The sequence below is a fragment of the Fistularia commersonii genome, chromosome 12 (assembly GCF_037954325.1).
Source record: "Fistularia commersonii isolate RoL2024-O1a breed Wild chromosome 12, RoL_Fcom_v1.0, whole genome shotgun sequence".
NCBI classification, from domain to species: domain Eukaryota; kingdom Metazoa; phylum Chordata; class Actinopteri; order Syngnathiformes; family Fistulariidae; genus Fistularia; species Fistularia commersonii.
The window spans coordinates 9,144,151-9,164,154 of NC_141295.1; the positions used below are offsets into that span (position 1 = coordinate 9,144,151).

At 38.4% G+C, this 20,004-nt stretch overlaps 2 protein-coding genes and 1 non-coding gene across 3 annotated transcripts in view; 1 reads left to right on the forward strand and 2 right to left on the reverse strand.

Annotated features, from left to right (window-relative positions):
• Positions 1 to 958: 958 nt before the first annotated feature.
• Positions 959 to 13,591, reverse strand: fam114a1 (family with sequence similarity 114 member A1). Its single transcript, XM_086156166.1, has 14 exons — positions 13,588 to 13,591; positions 13,411 to 13,520; positions 11,788 to 12,060; positions 9,393 to 9,477; positions 8,960 to 9,189; positions 8,618 to 8,752; positions 7,648 to 7,800; positions 7,419 to 7,563; positions 6,186 to 6,271; positions 4,598 to 4,828; positions 4,364 to 4,503; positions 4,202 to 4,274; positions 2,925 to 2,978; positions 959 to 2,058 (listed from the first exon to the last, which is right to left on the reverse strand). Exons 1-14 carry the CDS (start codon positions 13,589 to 13,591, stop codon positions 1,933 to 1,935), a joined length of 1,845 nt encoding a protein of 614 aa, XP_086012292.1. The 3' UTR covers positions 959 to 1,932.
• Positions 13,592 to 13,918: 327 nt separating this feature from the next.
• trnap-agg (transfer RNA proline (anticodon AGG)) lies at positions 13,919 to 13,990 on the forward strand. Its single transcript has one exon. It is a non-coding gene; the product is annotated as a tRNA-Pro (tRNA).
• Positions 13,991 to 14,514: 524 nt separating this feature from the next.
• The window catches only part of klf3 (Kruppel like factor 3 (basic)), a 15,308-nt gene continuing 9,818 nt past the window's right edge, over positions 14,515 to 20,004 (reverse strand). The window contains exons 4-6 of the mRNA XM_086156884.1: positions 18,824 to 18,971; positions 16,786 to 16,952; positions 14,515 to 16,691 (exon numbers count right to left, since the gene is read on the reverse strand). Of these exons, the coding sequence (XP_086013010.1) occupies positions 16,510 to 16,691; positions 16,786 to 16,952; positions 18,824 to 18,971 (497 nt within the window). The 3' untranslated portion in view covers positions 14,515 to 16,509. The remainder of the gene's footprint in view (positions 16,692 to 16,785; positions 16,953 to 18,823; positions 18,972 to 20,004) is intronic.

Genomic DNA, 20,004 nt, shown 5'->3' on the forward strand with positions numbered 1-20,004 from the left:
AACATGTTTTTATTATTAAAAGTGCCTTACTGTATTTTTCATCTTCGAAAAGGCAGTCTTTTCACTCAGTTTTTTTATAAGATTACATGAAAAAAAAAAAAAACAACGAATATGGTTGGGGATGAAAGAATGGACGAGGGAAAGAAATCCATTAAATAGACTGACATATACAGTGTGATTTGAAAATAAAAGCCTTTGGGAGCAGCAACATCTGATATAATGTTGTTTTTTTATTCAATGTTGAAATGTATAGACATTAATGGCTTTAAAAGTAATTCATTAAAATTTGATTCATTAATCTAAATTACAACCAACTGAAATGAAGATTTTAATCATTTATAGTTGTGTAAAAAGGATGATCCCTTGCAGCTCTGATGGTGAATAAGGTGAATTTAATTATACAGAATTTCAGGAGTTACTGCATCCTACCAAAAAATTCTAGTGTTCACTAAAAACTAATGTTTTTAACCATTGGGAAGGATGTTTGATAATTTAACCATTTTTTTCTGTATTTGTAAAAACCTTTTGATAGTGATGCACTTTAGTATTTCTTGGCTTTCTGACCAGTTGCCTAGCAACCACACAATGGGGAGAAAGTTGCTAGGAAATAACCCGGGACATAATTGCAGTGACAGAACTGTGTGGATTGAAGAAAAAAAAAAAAATGGTTAACTTGATTATTTGTGGACCTTGATAAAATCTTCTGTGCCTGACAATTGATAAACACTTATGTATTCTTCATAGTTAATAAAACACAGTAAATCACTCATTTTAAATCATGATATTCCATTAACAGACAGTCAGATTGACACAGACTAGTTGCTTCTTCGATCCCTTGGATGATCTGCTGAACTGCAGCTTCACAGACCAAAAGACGTGCCAGTTTTCTTAACAACAAAAGCAACATTACGACTTTTTACAGCCACCTGGATGACAGCATTTACTCATCAGCGACATATGAGCTGGATTAATCTGCTTTATTTTCAACATCTCATACTCACAACAGTCCTGGGCACTTTTGTCAAGGAATAATATTAATACATTAACAAAATGTCTTAATCTTGTTTTTTTCCACTCAACAATTCTTATTGTTTTCTCATCAGGAAAAACACACTGCTGATGAATGCACTACTGCAGATAGCCTTGGCAAAATATGAATTCTTGAATACATCCAGTAACACTTGAAGGCTTAAAGCTGAGAGACATAAAGGCTTCATTAAATAGGGGACAAGGAGACCGATCCATTGGTCATTCTTGAGCTTTAGTTATTACTGATGCCTTTTAGTGTGGTTCTTTAATAGTATTGATACGGGATTTACAAATACACAAACTTTTGAGATGACCAGACCACAAAGAAATCTATATGTTCTCTTTACCACATTTGGATTAAGTTGGAGAAGGCTGTGCAGTTTCATATGATTTAGCATTTTAAAAAACAAATTCATCAGTAATGCTTTATATTTTTAACCCAATAAGATTAAAAAAACAAATATAACACATCTCTGCGACCAGGTACAGGAACAAAAAAGAATTGCAAAAAAAAGTTGAAAATATATTAGTGTAGAGTCCATTCAATATCATTTTGGTTTTGACTTTGTTTAAGAGATAATAGAAAAACATCTATGAAAAAAAAGCTGGGCACATTTCAGCCAAGTTCACCTTTAAGCAAATTATATTCACAAAACAGAAAAAATACAAGAAGGAAGATGAGGCATTTTGACAATTTTAATTTCTATATGTTCCTATTTTCTTATTGTTCTCTTCATTACATAACATGACATATAATCGACATCTGCCTGTAGCCAGATAACTTGGTGTAGATAGAAGCACTAAGTCTTGATAATCTTTTCTATAGCTTGTCTGTACAACAACAGATACATTAAGACTATGGGGTGGGCAGGTAGTGTGTGTGTGTGTGTGTGAATGTGTGTGTTATTGCTGCAAGCCTGTTGCTAGTTCTGTAGAGGCACTGCATTGCATGCTCTGGATGTGGGAGATCTGTAAGATGGGCAGCAGCAGCTGAAATGCATTCTCAATGTAGTTGGTGCTGTTGGCGCCCTGTGGACAAAAGAACTACATCAGCATCTCCTCTGAAAAGTGGGACAATTTGATATTGTCTTTTTCTGTATGGCCTTATATCACATTCCAAACTATAGACACCGAATCCTGCACTTACTGTCAATTGCACAGTGTGCTAAACTGCATTTTGTTGCCTTTTACTTGAACATATATCATGACAACAACATTTAATCTAATCTTATCTAATGTTCTTCACTCAGTCATGAATGTCTAACACAAAGCTCAATTCATATTATCTTCTATATATATATATTTGGTTGCTTATCTAACTTGTAAATTCAGTTCCTTATTCCAAATAATGGAGAAATAATCGCCAAATTGCTAGTTACTTTCAAAAATGAACACAGTCCTATCTAAAAATACCAGCCAAACACAGAGAAAGAAATGATCTCAAACCAGCTCAAGAGGTTCTGCCCCGAAAAAGCAGGATTAAATTGTGCTTCATTTTTGACTCCTGATGCATATAATAATCTGGCAATTAGTCAATGGTGTATAAACTCCAGAGGAAAAACTGCATTCAAAATTGATTTTAATGGAACAAAACCCCAAAGAAATATGGGCTAGAGCGCCCTAGAAGAGAAAGCCTTATAATTCTTTCATCAAAGGGTAATAAAATAAATAAAGTGCTCCTGGTGAAGATTTGTGAGCTGCTGACAGCAATCGAATTACATTTTTGGAGAAATTCCAGAGTTAAAAATGTATTCCCAGCTATTCTTCTTTGCCCATTCACGAATAAAGAGTAAAACGTTTTCAGAAAAGGAGGGGTTATCAATGAGTCAGCTTCGCACGACCTGAGCCAGCTTTTCATCAGATGCCAATTTAACGTTAAAGTGTGTGTATCTCACCTCGAGCTGCACGCTCTCTACCAGGGGATTCAACTCCTCTGCTTTCCTCTGACCCTGATCGAAAACAGCGGAAAAAATAAGAGGTAGACAGAGGAAAAAGGACGTCAGAAGCCCCCCTCATTCACAGTGCTGGATGAAGAATCGATAATTGTCAGGACGACAAATACAGAACTATGCGAAGCCAGTAAAGTAAAAATCTCTTCAACAGAGTTCAGACCAATGGTTTGAATGTAGAGTAATGCCTGTGTCATATAATATTCTCTGCCTGACTGGTGTCTTTAACCTGAATCAATTCAGAGGTTTTGCCATGGTAAAGATAAGGGGGTGGCTGGGGGGTTTATGTTGTGATTGTTAAGGCCAATGACAAAAGCAGGGTCCATCATTCTGGATTATGGAAACAAAAATTGTCCGGAACACATATGAGCTCAGGCTTGAACTATTTAATTTAAAATAACTGGGTTAAGAGACCCCCCTCCTACTAATCTTATGACGAGATCCTGTTTTCAGACAAAAAAGGTATTCCGCATGGCCAGATTTAAAGTAATTCAGCTGTGCAGCCAACAAAGTACAGTGCTTAATATGAACACAATGTTTAAAGATTTTGAAATATTTTTTTCCTGGCAGGATTCATTCACACTACTGAGACATAAACATGAATATGTCATGTGTTTTTGACAAATAGCATAATGCTTGTATCAAAAGTGAAGACTGAATAACTGAGCAACTTTAATTTAATTGCTTGAATTTTGGTTACTTGATATAGATGCTGTTTTTTTTTAATTCTATTTCATATTTTAGGCAATTGAAAAAATTTACTGGTTCAGCCCGATATTGCGGTCTCATATCCCTTTAGGCTCCAGAGAACGATTAAAAATGCCTATCCGGGGAACATCTCTTAGTTACTGAGACTGGTAAAAGGATAATAAATATGTTGTACCCTGAATGACTGTATATCCATATCTTTCACAAAATCATATTTGATAACTAATTAATTTGAGCCCAATCTATGCTGTTCTGGTGCTAGTTGCTCAGTCACAGAATTTACCGATCCTAATATAATGAGTTTGGCTTAACTGACAACAAATTTGGGGCCTTAAATGTGGACCAGTTTGTTTTGTGTAGCCATACTCACCCTGTATCAGCAACATTATTCACATATCAACCAATCTGATGTAGGTCTCCATACACACACTGAGCAAATCATATGGTGTAAAACCAGTTTGAGTGATTGTTTACACCTGCATAAAAACCACAAACAGACAGTCCCTGTCACCTACCCCGACAAGAAGGAGCATATCAGAGAACTTTTGGGCCAAACACTCCACCTCCTTGCACATCGCGCATGTCAACCTGGAATGGAAACAGAGATCGTACAAAAACTTAACTCCGATTGCAGCCGTTGCCGAACCTCTCAATGAATCTCGCCGACAGACAGCCACCTGGTGAGCGTGAGCGCCTGATCCCTGGCTGGTTTCTCCAAGTCCTGGCCGTGAAGGATGAGTTCTGCCACCTTGTGGAGCTGCTCGATACTGCGAGCTGTCACTTCTGCCAGGCTGCCTACTGATGACAGGTAGACAGCCTGGAGAGACAGGGAACACACACAGAATCAGAAAAAAAAAAAACGAGAGAAAACTTCTCTGCTATTAATAACTTTAGTGATGACACTCTCTCACCTCTACAGATCTGAGGTCATGATGTCTCTCCTTCTCTTCCTCCATCTTCTCTTCATCTCCTTTCAATTCCTGCCCCTCATTGCTCTCCTCCTGTCCGTCGTTTTTCCCCTCCGTTTCATTCTCACCGGGTGAGGCCTCTCCACCCAGCAGGTCCTTTATTTCCGTGACATCCATCTCTGTAGTGACTGGCAGTTCCACCTTCTTCACCCAATCATGGGCCCTCATCCGAGCCTGGAGATGCATAATTACCACCCGTCAGCTCCTCGTGGTGGGAGATCGCCATCCAGATATGTGCTAATTGGAATGCGCCAACACGATGATATGCTAATGCGGGTTTCCTAGGTGTGCATTAGATTATGCGGTAGAACTTCAAAGGTGAAATCTTATATTACTTTAAGACTAAAGCTGGAGACAGTGTAAAATTTTGCGTGAGCATTCGTGCACCTATAGGGATCAAATTTCTCAATACAGGCTGATGGCTTTTTGATGCCATTCTCAGCACTAAAATAAGATTTGGGGTTAAGTTTGGGGTAAAAAGGTTTAAAGGGGCAGTACCTACTGAGCTTTCACTATTTATCTCATTTAAAGGCAATGAGATGTTTGAAAACTTCTCTCTTGGTAAGAGACAAATAGTAACCGGCAGTAACTGTTTGGAACTTTTGCTGAGAGACATTTCCAGGTTTTTCCCAAATCTGCCTGAAATGTTTGCAGATAGGACTTTGAAAATCTGATGTTCTGTGATCTTTCGGTAACCTGTCAGGAAAATGCTAAACACAATCTGCTTCCTGTCTATGTGGAACCGGAGTCTGTTACCACAGCTGCTAGTGTAGGATCTGCATGTTGTCATTTATACTGTTCTTCTTTCCTGCTCTAACAATGATACTGTTTGGCAAAACCTTTCTGCTACAAGAAAAATTAATTAAAAAAAAATGTATTTCTATTAATTGCTGGTTGGCAATATACAAAAATAAACAAAGGTTAATTTTTTTTATTTCATCACATTAGAAGCTGTAAAACTGAAAAAAGAAAGAAAAACAATTTTAAGATATGCATTATGTGAGGTGGATTTGCAAATAAATGAGTAAATATAATATCAAAAAAATCATAGAATTGCCTATGATATATTTATGTTTGCTTCCTTTTGGCCAATGGTCCATGTACTGTGATCAGAATATGCATTTTTCTGAATTTGCAAAGCCTTTAACAGGGGATTCTAATTTATCTTTCTGTTTTTCCATGGATCAGTTTGCATCACATCTGGAATCATCTACATTTTGTGATGCCACAGAAAAGACGAACTGAATGTCTTCAACTGAGCCTCAGAGAGGTTATTTGATAGAATAGCTATCTGAAAATGTTGTCTTATAAATGCGAATATCATCATTCAAATCGAAACAACAGCCTGACAAGAATCTTGATGTTTGATTGAAAAAAACTACTAACAAAACCTTTGTAAAAACTAAAAATGTTACAATAGTATTTTATAACTGCAACTTATTCATTTCACAGACCATGGTGAGATTGTATGTGTGTCTGTGTCAGTTTGTGTGTGTGTGTGTGTGAGTGTGTGTGTGTGAGGCTATATCACCTTGTTGAGTTTGTCTGGTGTAGCTGCAACATGAAGATCGAACAGAAGCTCTGTGAGAACGCTCATGAACTCTTCGACGTCAACCACTGAAAGGAGAAAGAAAACACACTACGCCGTTATAAAAATTTGTGTTTAATCCACTAATGCTTAAACTCTACAATGAGAACAAATTTCTCTCACATTCAGTGATGGAGTTTCCCCTCATAATGATGATAATCTTAATTTTTTTCCTCAGCTTACACCAAAATTTTGGATCTTTTTTATGTCTTGGCTCGCTATCAAACTATTTCAAGTAGAGGTCTAGATTGAATCTGGCAGATTATCCCTGTTGATTTTGTCCTAAGATAGGAAATAAAGTTGTCAATAGCTTCTAAACACACCAAGTGCTAATTGTGAGGTGTGTTCAAATATCTCCTGTAATATTGCTAGAACAATTTCACTTTGGGAGAACATTTTCTATTTCCTTGGCACAAACATTGATACAAACAATCAGAACGACCAGAACAATAACTTCAAGAACAAACAAGGACTTTGTTTTTTTTCAGTTTTTTGTTTCCTGACTAACAACACAAATATAATTTAAATTGCATTTTTTTTAAAGCCTTATTTGCATCTTCTCCATTTAACTGCCTTGAAATATTCTCTCTGGTGCCTGCAGATCACTTGCTGTTTTGTGCCGAATATGAAACTTTAAATCACTACGTTTCTCTGATGTTCACGTCTGTCGTAGAAAAACCCTTGGGTTGCTTTTTTGCGATAGTTCTTTTTCATACTCATACAGTCTGGTCAAGGAAGATCCCAATCATTCTGGATACAGATCTGAAACAAGGGTTATATTATCTTTTTTTGTTTTTTTTTAAAAAAACAGTTACAATTCCATCTCATAAGTTGAAAATCATCAGGATCAGATGTTTGATGGTCTGCTCATATTTTCAGCTGTCGAATTCATGTTTAATTGAATCCTGTAACTTTATATAAATGTAAATTAAGTTTGAATCCCATCATAGCAGATTTGGGTAAAAACTGCAAATATCCTGTGTTGTTTAAGATAAATCTGACTACTGTTTTAACTAAAACATCACACACCGAAAATCCGAAGTGCGATTCCATTTCTGAAAAAAATTTCTGGTTTCAGGCTAGCTGATCCTGGATGAGTGTTATGGAGCCCTCAGCAGATCTGGGTCACACATAAAAGGGAACAGAAAAAAACCTGCAAACAGGAACTTAGATCACCGTTATCCTTCATCAGTCCGTCTTTCCCTTCAGCCTCTTCCTCTGCTGCTTCTTCCCGAGAGATAAAGATGTCTTTGATAAAGATCAGCTCCTTCTTCAGCTCGTCTTGCTCCTCTGCCGCAAGGGCGGATAGGAAAGTCTGGACCTGAGAGCGGTGAAAGACTTTATCAACACAGAATTTTTACACGGGATTGTGTTTTCCCAAAAATGTTTCCTCCATCAGACTTACCTTTGCCTCACTCTCATTGGATAGGATCTCCAAGGCCTCCAGGTGGGACAAACCCTGGTAGTCATCAAACAGAATGCCATAGTGGGCTGTGGGGGCGTTGACTGGCTGGTTGCTCAGGCGTGCCCTCTCTTTGTCCTTGGCTTCCTTTAACATCTGGAAAAAAAAATCTGCGCTTTTACAATATATCAGGATTTTGAAGCAAAAAAAAATAAGATTAATCCAATGACACTACTACAAAGATAATATGAGTTCTAAAACAGTTTAAGGTCCTGTCTATCCCTTGCATGCACACGCATACAGATAGTCCAATTCATTTAAAATATCTCTGTTAAAGAGATATTAATGTTAAAAGTAGACAAATTTTGCGAATTATGTCACTTCTTGGTGTTGGATACATTTCTTTCCCTTTTCTATAATTTCTTCATTATTCAGTCATTTTGAATCATTCCTTTTTCCTTTTAAGGTTTCTTGGATATTTTGATGGTGATTTTGTTTTTATTCGGTTTCCTCTTCTGAGGAAAGTCATGGCTGGATAACTATTATATTTTGAAAAAATTTGAGCTAAAATTTGTTATTTGTACCGTAATTTCCGGACTATTGAGCGCACCTCAATATAAGTCGCATCAGCTAGCAGGTCGCTATGTTGAGCTTCCTACTGCACACTAAAACCGTCAAAGTCGTCTTCTTTGGTGTCGGAGTTGAACAGACTCAGAGTTTCCCGGTCATTTCATCGGTCCGATGTGATGAGGATAATTGTTTTAGCGGCGTGAGGCTTGTTAGCCCCCCCCCAAAAAGTCCACATATTAGCAGCATTGTTGTTTAAGTGAAAAAAGTATCTCAATTTTCATTGATTTCTAAAACACATCTAATAATTGTCATGGCTACGCTGTAGGGGGTATTCTTGATTTCTTTAAATCATACAGAAAGTGGGTTAGTTTGACTGAGCCAGTGAGCGTGTGCCTCTGCATGCCTGACTCAGTGACGCCGTCTTCTGCATCAGGGTTTTAGTCTTCTTAAAACCTGGGTCGCTCTCTGCAAGAACAGTCATGGTCTTCTTTCCAATGAATTCCAAGGCATCCAGCCCACCGCTGATCACTGATTTACCCTTAGATCAAGAGAGAGAGAGAGAAAAACATCTGGAGCATGATTTCATGTTTTTGCAATGAAATGCTAAGAAGATTTGTAATTTTTAGATCACCATGGTAACCAATCAAGCATGGTGTCAGTGGCGACAATTTGAAAGTCAATCTGAAACTTTTGCCCGAGGCAGTTTTCATGTCTTGACTCGTGGCTCCTATTTGTATTGACTCACTGTGTTTTGCACGGCGCTGGAGATGGTGGAGAAGACACCCCTGTTAGAAGATGCAGAACCTGGAGACAGAGCCTCCGGAGAGCTGGACAGGATGGAATCCTCACTCTCATCTCCATCTTCTCCCTTCTCTTGGTTGTCCTCCTCTTCCTCTCTTGCCTCCTCTCCTACTGAGGTCTTGTGGCGACGCAGAGCCTCTCCTGCCTTTGCCTTCACTGAGGTAAGACTCTGACCTGTCCATGCACACACACACACACACACACACACACACACACACACACACACACACACACACACACACACACACACACACACACACACACACACACACACACACACACACACACACACACACACACACACACACACAAAAGAGTTGTGAGAAGAATTGAGAGCCAGCAGTGACACAAACATTAGGAAATAAGAGATGACGCACCCACTGTGGAGGTGGCACTGCTCAGAAGAGATTTTCCCCATGAACTCCAACTTCCCCAGGCTTTCTCCTTCTCCTGAAGTGTTTTCTGCACAGAAGCATGTTATAATACTCTGAGGTTGAAATAAAATGTTCATTCAATTTCATTCAGCCCCACTCTATTTATTTCATCTAGTAGTCATAATTAAATAATGATGATTCCCACGATCCCATCAGGAGGAAAAACTTACTAATAAAGTATTCCCACCCCCTGAGACAAAATGATAGTATGTGAGGGCCTTTGGGGGGGCAAAAAATTGTGTTAATGAATCATCTAGAGAGAAGAAAAAAAACTCTGGAAGAAACTTTGAAAAATAAATCCAGTTCACAAGAAAGTATCTTAAAAGTCAGCAAACATGTAATAATATGACTCTTTTAGATTAAAAACAAAAGGACTTCTTTATTATCCATCCACTCATCTGCTTCTGAACTGAGGGACCCTGGAGCCTTTCCCAGCTGTCATCGGGCTAGAAGCCGGTCAGAGTCAATCGCAGGGCCACATAATAAAAAAACAACCATTCACTCACTCAGTCATTCGGGGCAATTTTCCCAATTTTTTGTTTTGCAATTAACCTGTATGTTTTTGGACTGTTAAAGGAAACCGGAGGAAACCCACGCAGACACAGGGAGAACATGCAAACTCACACGGAAATATCCCCTGGTCGGAATCGAGCCAGTGTCACTCATGCTATGAGGCTGAAGCGCTAACCACTGCGCTGACAATAAAGAGCAAATTTTAGTACGTTTATGATGTTTTCCTCTTCAGATGGCTCAAAAGCAGAAGTTTGTGAATTTATTTTATCTAAAACTCTTGATCATCACTGCTATTGATCCACGCGGTTCTGTCATCTCAGTGCAATCACATGCGGATCCTTTTGCTTGGCATGTCTGCCTGAAGCAACTGAGTCCAGCCAGCTGCAGGGTCTACCTTTCACCAGTGTTTCATTACTTTACTTCCAGAATGTCTTGAGGTGGTGGAGCAGCAGCAGGGAAGCCCTCTTGACAGCCCCCACGGCCAACCCCACATTTCCTCCTTTAAGCACAGCTAGAACCAGAAACTCCTCCTTTTTGCCACCACTACCAGGTTGTGCTGAAAGACTTCAGGTGCTGCTGGGTAGACTCTCCAATGTAGCCTCTGTAGTGACTTAACTACTTGGCAGATGAAAACCCTCCACCCAGCTTATACTTGTACATACAACTGTCACCTCTGTATAAATTTACCCCCCCCACCCAAAAAAAATGCCTATAAAACCTCCTGCCAAGAGAGAGACAGTTTAGCCATGATGACTCTTGGTCGAGGTGGCACAAAAGATGATGTCAGGCCGTAAGAGTCGGTGGTGACCTCATTCCAGAATGTCATCTGGCATTCATGGTCAGGTCCAACCACTTCCAAGTGAGATGAAGGTCCAATTCTTTGAGTTACTGCTCTGGGCTTGCTGTTTTCTCTAATGGATCTGCTGCTAGAATGTTGTTCTATTTTGCCCCGTTTGCCACCATTATTTCTACAAGCCTACACAGAACTTTACCATGGCACCATACCAGGATCCATATAACACTGGCAACTGGAAAGGCTGGTGTATTTTGCCCCGACTAGTAAGTTAATCCTCGTTTTCGGCATCCTTGATGTCAGCTAATGTGGCATCCAAGTTGATGACGGCCTTCCGGGCTATCCATTTGCCATGCCCTTGTTCCATTAATCCCCTATTTCCACTACATTGGAGACCAAAAAGGTGTTTCCTTTCCTTATCTGGACCATGTTTTTGATGCTGTTCCCAATCCAATGTTTGTTATTCCTGGCTATGGTAGCCCAAAAATGTTCTGATGTATTAGATGGTTAACGGTCGAGCCCACTGTCTGTATGGCATTCTGATTAAATCCTGTTTGAACTTAGCTTTGCTGTTTCAAAAACATAGGTCAGACTATGAAGACAGTCCTGTTATGTCCTGATATAATGTTAATCCACACTAGAGCAAAGGTCAATGTATCATGACACAACCATACAAGTAGATAAAGGTTTAAGAATCTACTGAGGTCTCGATACAGTGAAGTGATGCTCTCCGTTTGGGTGGCGGCCTGTTCTGTCAGCCTGCTGGATGTGAGGTGGAAAGCCTTAAAAGGGCAACTACCCATATTTTCTTATCCTAATTTCACACGTAAAATAACACGGGTGCATAAAGTTTAAATATCATTAGTTTAATTCCAATTATCAATGGTTGGAAAGACCAAAAGGTTTTTTAAATATATTTTGAGCTGATACTATGTATAATCTAAAGACTTTTCGGATCTCAAAAGATTCTGTCATAAGTAAATGAGTTTAATTAACAACAAAATAATTTCAAAAAATTAGCAAATCACAAACCTCAGTGTCTTCCTCTGCTTTGTCCGGTTCAAGGCTCACCGGTTGGTCACATTCAATCTGATCCTGAACTTGATGCTCCACTGGATCCTCCAGTGGGTCGGCCTCGATGGCGTCCATTTGACTCATCCCATCAATGGACAGCGGGAGACTTTCGGGGATAATCGGAGACTGCAGGGTGTCAGAGGGTAGCAGGGGGGCCTCCAGGACATCCTGACAAGGGCCAGGCTCACGATGGGGGTCTGCATCTGGGGCGTCAGCCTGGGACATGGTGATCTGAAAGTAGAGATGATTTTATTAAGCTTTTATCTGGGGATGCCTCCATATAGGATCCTTTTATGAAAAAAGCAGCCATTCAAATGTGTATTTCTCTGTGTGAGCTGGAGTATCTGCAGTAAAGATGGATATCCTGGATTTCAGGAGATCCTTTTTCTCAAAAGTTACTACAGCATATCATTGAATGAAAAAATGCTATATTGAAATTATTTACATGATTATTTATATGGGTGTTGTTGTTGTTATTGTTATCATTATCATCATTATCATAATTATTGTTCGTCCGTATCCAGACAAAGATGAAACAGGAAGTTTCTCAAATGGATCAAGAATTTACACCTTCATATTTATCATTTCTGCTTTGTGAAACCTTTGAAAAGCATATAATTAAAAGTGGAGTTGAAATACTGGTTCACGTTCATGGGAAAAACACTATTTATTTTTTTGCATCTGGTAAGTAATATTTCATTTCAAGATAGATATCATGTTGTTATTCTACTCCAATGCCCTGAAAGCCAACCGGGTGAAACAATAAAGAACAATAATTTAAGATATCTTAAAGTTAGGTGAAGTGAAGAAGATGCTGTTCCTGTATTACAATAATTGTTATCCAGATTCTAAGAAATTCATTAGAATATTAAATTCTCTCTCAAACTATGATATTGTGCAGCAATGACAAGGAGATCCTAAAAATGTGTTATGATACTTTGAAAAACTTAATGGATAATGTCTGCGAGGACTCGCTCTAATTCATATGCTAGTGAAATTTGTGAAATGAACTGCTGTTATCACAGAAGTTATTTTGCATCGCTTTATAAAACACGTTTGACAGTTCAAGGGTCATCATATCCGCATGACAGCTTTATCATTTTACACAACCGTTTACATCTTTACATTTTTAACCGTGTCATTTGGAGCAAGTTGATCTGTGACAATGAATCCCACTGTTGTCCGTTCAAAAGTTACAATCATTCGCCTGCGTCATCCGGATGTTTATCCTCGGGAGCATCAATAAACCCCAACGTGCGGATTATCGCGATAACCAGTACGATATATAATAAACACCTCTCCAAAATAGCAACAAAAAAAAAACAATAATAATTTTATGCCGGTGGGTGTTGTGTCAACGCCTTTTTTCGCCTCTTTTTTTCAAGATTTCAGCTAATGTGAATAACTTATTTCTAGTTAGCCAACCGAGCAGATATTTTAAACACACACTGACAGACATTATTATCGTTGCGGGATGATACGTGTATTTCGGTGGATACATTTTTTTTTTTTTAAAAAGGGGGGACGTGAAAAGTTTATATACGTTTGTTTGTTTTTTTCCAGAGTGATGGTGCAGCTTACCCGCTCGGTACCAACCAGTTGCTCCTCTTCCGCCCCGCCACGTCGGCAGGCCCGGTACGGTACAGATATCCCAAAGAGGAACGCCTTCAAAGATAGTTCACCGCCTCTCTCTGGAACACGCAATATTTCCTACCGTCTGGACTGGAAAGTGTAAAATCCTACCACAAAACACGCTACCCATATCGTAAATTAATTCTTTTAACGCTTCAGTTATTTCATGGTTTGATAATTGTGTCCGGGTAACACATATTCCTGAAATCTTCGGTTTCCGGCAATGGAACAGTGATTGAACAGCTTTCCTTTTCCTGTTTTTATTAACCAGGAAGTGTTAAAGTTACTCAAAGCGACGGCTTGCCGTGACTGGGATGAACAATCTTGCACCATCTGAAGTTTTATAAAATCACAAACAAACGCGATAAAACCCGATGCAACTCATGTTAAACAATAACCAAACGTACAGGTTTGTCTTTAATTCTATGAGAACGTATGTCCGACACTAGGTTTACATGGCTCGTTGGTCTAGGGGTATGATTCTCGCTTAGGGTGCGAGAGGTCCCGGGTTCAAATCCCGGACGAGCCCTTGCCATTTTTTCTTCATCTGTTGTTTCATTCAAATGTTTGTACGTATCTCAAAAAAAAAGCAACTACAGTTAAAGTACTTTCAATTTCTATAGAGTATGAATGATAGAAGATATTCTTGGTCGTTCCCTTTTTTTTTAAAGATTCCTTTTAATTTGAAATACATGCCTTTTTTAAACTGTATTGTACACAGTATACAATATACTTGTGCAAAGTTGCTTTCTTTCACCTTTTTCTCAGTTCATTTATATGGCAATTTCTCCACTCGACTAAAAATGTCCATATGATAAGACATCCATATGAAATGAGCAATTTGAAAATGTCATCATGAGGGTTTTTTAATCCAAAATCATGAAAACGGAAGTCAAAAAGTACGGTATGATATTGAAAAAATGTTAAAATGACTGTATCAAATATGGTTCATCGTCATTACACTTCGAATCCATAGAATAACCACCTTTTAGCGCAAATGATCACAACTGTTTCAACTTGAGTCAACACAAAAAACAGACACAAAGCATTCCATTCTGCAAATACTATCAATAAGTTTATTAAGTGGTATGAATATTCTATCTTAAAATAAATGCAAAGTTGCAGATAGACCTGTACAGTTATAGGTTCACAGTTTATCATGTTCCCTTTGAATTGACATGGTAGATTAAAAAGATTTATAAGGGTTTATAATAGACACAGCTTTATAGAAATGTATAATATCCATAATTATGAGTATCAAAATCATGCTTAATACACACCTTTTACTGCCCTTTCAGTCTATATATGTGTGCATGTGTGTACATATATATATATATGTATATACATATACATATATATGCACAACTTTTATTTGCTGAGACACAAGAACATTTACAAGCAGATATTGCATAACAGATACAGGGCGAATGCAGGTCAGTTGAGCTGCTCCATTCAGTGTGCACGTGTCCGAGCCTACGGATACTTGTGTTGGTGAATTTGAGAAATTAGGAAATTAAAAATTAAAAAACCAAGACACTGTTTAATATATCCGACAGAACTGATCAGCACATTCATGACAAGAGCAAACCTGATGTAACTGATAAATATTGGACTTGGGAATGTTTTTAAATGTATAAAGTGCACATCAGAGACACATATACACAAATCTAATTTGTTCACCTGAAGTTTTAAAAACGTTGTACTTGAAAAATTTGATGTCAATCAGAATTGTGTACAAAAATAATTTCTGCAACCTCATAACCTTTTCCTGGAATTATGTGCGGCCTATTGAAGTGGAGCAATAAATGAGTAAAATCATTATTCTATGAAAACAGGTTGGTGATAAGGCAGACTAGAATAAATCTCATCTGCTCTCGAAATCAAATGTACAAATTCTGACCAAAATTCCCTGCTTTGCGCTTTGTATTATTCCCATATAAAACTTTCAGACTACAAAAATGTATCACATCACAAACTAAAAAACAGCTCAAAACTTGATATAAAACAGTAAGACAAACATTTCATTGCTTCAACCCTTAAACCAACTGAGAGGTGTCTTTTCCTCACTTAAGACTATAATGCCCCTGTGCAGCAACTTTCACATTTATGAATGAAAACACAAATAAAGACTTCACTCAATGACAATGACTGACAACCAGGGTAAATATCAGGAGAAAGAAGTGGGAGGAAAAAAAAAAAAATATATATATATGTATATATATACATACATGTATATATACACACATACATATATGTGTGTGTGTGTATATATATAAATATATATGTATATAAAGCACACAAAAGTGAGGCTGAGCTGCTTTTATTTAAGTGCATGTTTCCTGCTTTGTGCCGGTAACTGTGTGCATGTATGTACAAAAGAAAGCGAGCGCTATAAACCTGGTTGTATTTTCTGAAGTCACTTCCTAATGTAAGCTTATAGAGGCAGATGAGGTGTGTGGTGTTTTAATGTGGCCAACCATCTAGGTAAAGTGAGCGTGAGCATAGCTACAGATGACAGTAGATGTGGTGATACATTCTGGAAAGTTTCACATTACATTGGCCTATTTATCAAATAATGTGTCCACAATTTGTTTTCTTTTTTTCCTTTTTTCTTTTTCTTGAATGCATGCAGAGAAATGAGGGATTAAGGTGCATAACTAAGCGTGAGCGTCTTGTGTGTGTGTGTGTTTGTATGTGAGTGTGTCTTCATTCAAACATAGCAGTTTGGTTTCTTTGGCCGCAAGAGGACGCTGCTCTCAGGCCAGCTGAGACGGTGCAACGCCTCTCAAAAAAAAAAAGAAAAGAAAAGAAAATTGGATCCACCGCTGATCCAATGTCTGACGCGGCGTCTCGAAAGTATAAACTGATAACAGAAATCTGCTGTGATGTTAAGGACAGGAGCAGGCAGACACCCTGAGGAACACTTCCGCACTCCCTGTTGTAGTCCGATGCGTCTTTTCTGTAAACTCCTCCTCGAGTCTTGGTGTTGAAAAAAAGTCCCCGCATGGAAAATCAACACCGAGTAACCCTTCACTCGCTTGCAATGTTTCAAACCAGTAAGTGGCGCTTCTTGTGCAAAGCCAGGTGATCCGAGCGGGAGAAGCTGCGCTCACAGTCGGGGCACTGGAACGGTTTGACGCCCGTGTGTTTGCGGAAGTGTCTCGTCAGCTCGTCCGAGCGGGCGAACTTCCACGTACAGCCTTCCCACATGCATTTGTAGGGTTTTTCCCCTGCGAGACAGATCGATATCGTAAACACGTTTGCTGAGATCAGAAAAAATAAAATAAAATAAAATGGTGTAAAATGGAGTAGGATTTGCCTCACCAGTGTGCGTCCGGCGGTGCGCTTTCAGGTGGGAGCTTTTCGTATAGACTTTGTTACAGCCGTTGAAGTCACACCGGTGAATTCTCCGTTTTTTTAGTGAGTCGGGGGAGTCGGCGGGGAGAGGATGCTTCGTGCTCGAGTGGACGATTACTGAAGGATTGTTACCTCTGGGAGAGAGAGAGAGGAGGTGGAGAGCAAAAGTATTTGAGATTAGGAACACAATCCCACTAAGTCTACTTAGATCCTAAATCCAAGTCATTAAGAATAAGAATAAGAACAACTTTATTTATCCCAAAGGAAATTGTTGTGCCAGAGTTTCAAGTAAAACATAATAATAATAGATAATAGTAGGAATGAGGGCGAATGAGAAATACAAATAAAAATATAAAGTGTCAAAGTCAAGGCTATAAAGAGTTTTAAGGTCTTAAAAAGTACAAAGATTTGAAGATTATTTTTCTGATGTGCTTCTGGATTATTACATCGTCTATCCTTCTGTTGTTATGTACCATCAGCAGTCATATGTGTAATTAAAAGGAAATAAGAAGAAAAAAACGTCCAATAAGACTTGTTTTGATTAACTTTACTGGTGAGGAGGAGAGAAGAATAGACATCCATTCATACTGTCACCGAAATGTGTGTGTGTGTGTGTGTGTGTGTGTGTGTGTGTGTGTGTGTGTGTGTGTGCGTGCGTGTGTGTGTGTGTGTGTGTGTGTGTGTGTGTGTGAGAGAGAGAGAGAGGGAGTGCACAGGTGTGTTAAAATGGCAGTTGAGATCAGGTGCCCAATGTTGAAATATGAATCTCTCTCTGATCAACTCTCCATGAAGGAATGTGAAGAAAATCCCTGAGCTCTCTCTAACTCTCTCTCTCTTACACACACACACACACACACACACACACACACACAAATGCAAGCACACATTTAGGCTGGTCCATTATTAAAAAAAACAGCAAACGACTTATTTTTGTTATTAATAGCATGTATCAACATGGTCCCTTTGTGAATGTGTTATGAGAAAAAGGTGATGACAGCTTTGGCACATCCACTGTTGGCACAGTGTCAATAACATTCCTACAGCATGGGGGGAGTGTAATCTTAATTCACATAACGTCTTTCTCCTTGCTACTGACCTACAATAATATTAACTATTGCGAGGACATTTTTGAGAATAAGACATTGCAAAAAACAAAACAAAACAATTGATTCTGGGCAGCAGACAAGGAGGAGACAGGAAGAAGGAAGAGGAAAGAAGGAGAAGCAGAGGATGGTGGGAAGGTGCAGAGCCTGCAGATACCTGATAGTGAAAGCTAAAAAATGCAATAAGTGCCAAGTGAGGAAAGATGGAGAGGTGAAAGACAATGGGAAAAGTTTAGGACATGGAACAAGAAATGTGACAGAACTTATGCAATTACCTAGATCACGTTAAGAATAATTCTAAAGTGGGTCAAGGCAGGTGGATGTGAACAGATATAGAAAACAATATTGGAAGGAAGGACCTTTTAGAGTGCGGTTTGCTGCTATGATACTCACTGACCCTCTACTTTGCCTGTAAAATTCATCATTTTAACAATGGATAGATATAATGCTTCTTCATAACAAATCTTTCAGCAATATATGTTTATCTGTGGTTCAAAGAAAAAAAGGCTTAACATTTTGTTATTTTATCTAAAATCACCTTAATGCATTTTTTAAAATGCCCCCAAAATAAGTATAAGCGCAAACCTGTAAAACATGTACGTCTACAGCCCTCGGCATAATTGGTAGACAAATGATTGACAGCAGTCCTATGAAACTGGTCGTAACACTAGTTTGCACAATGTAAATAACTAAGAACTAACCCCAATAATTAAAAACTAGCCCAAAAGCCTCAGGTAAGAAATAAATAAATATCAGAACATATGTTAACAGCACTATTCCAATATCGGTGGCACATCTCAATTGATTGAGCCCCAGAACTATTTCTGGAACAATAACAGAGCCTTATGTTTATGTAACACACCAAATGTTACACGAGATACTTAAAAGTGTGTGCCGCTCACTCGTATTCGTGCGTTATCCGGATGACCGAGGACTTGATGTCATGGCTGCCGTGGTGATCGCTGTAGATCTCGGTCCGGGGCTCCGTCTTGATCGGCTTGTGCAGGTCATGAACGTCGCCTCGAAGCTCCACCGGCTTGGTTGATTGAGCTGGAGGAGGGATTGCCAGATATGGGCTCGTCAGTAAGATTAAAACTTTTTTCCACAGAACGACACAATTATTATGACATCATGGCTCCTTTGTAAAATAAAAAATTAAAAATAAGATTGTGTTCCCGAAGTAAGATGGACTACTGTGAACCACACAGATGATGACATTTTGATTTAACAAAAATAAAATAAATTTCAAGAAAAAAAAAGAGCAAGAAATATGAGATCAAGTCATAACATTACAATGAAATGAAAGAATTTCAGCAAGGCTTGAAAAAAAAAAAGCAGCAATGCGTCTATCGTCTATCATTTCGAATCCATATTTTGGCCAAGTGCAGCCACGGGCACTTTTCTATTATTAATACTATCAATAATAATTTAATATGTAATGTAATCAATACTGTTATGAGCTACTGCTGTGCAAAAATATATATTTCTCTATCTTTACTGATAGAGTTTCTGATTCCAGTTTCATGATGACTTCATTCCTGGAAACTTCTGCTATTTGCATATATTTGAGTAAAAATATTAACCAGGAAAACCAAATTATCTAGTTGAACACAAAAGACATTTTAGTTATATACATCCAGATTGAAAGCGTGTTCATATTTGGCTATAACCACCAGAGAGGCTTATTACAAGACTGTTCTGTCTATCTCTGTATTTCTATTTCTCCTTTTCTGCCCCAGTTAAGACAGAAATTATATTTTCAATTGCAGTTTCAAATAGGTCATGTATTTGGCTTTTCTACCACTGCAGGACATAAATCCTCATTATATCTTTAACTCCCTGTATTTGTTCCTTATGGTCTGTTCTCCTTCATCATATGAATAAAACTGCTGAACGAAATACAGAATTGCTAACTATTAGTCCGGATCTATATCTTTGATATATTGATTAATTGTGTACTTTGAGGATGCATATTTAATTATCAACATATTATTTACGGTGTGACGGTGTACTTGTACACACCTCTTGATTTGATTTCACTAGGATGGTAACCAGTGACTATATTTGCCTTAAGCTTACCAAA

Excerpts from the sequence above, each read along its gene's own strand:
- fam114a1 (XM_086156166.1), bottom strand. Across the intron at positions 9,190-9,392 it reads CAGTGCCACCTCCACAGTGG|GTCAGAGTCTTACCTCAGTG; the intron begins GTGCGTCATCTC and ends GTGCATGGACAG. Across the intron at positions 8,753-8,959 it reads CCAGCGCCGTGCAAAACACA|GGTAAATCAGTGATCAGCGG; the intron begins GTGAGTCAATAC and ends TCTTGATCTAAG.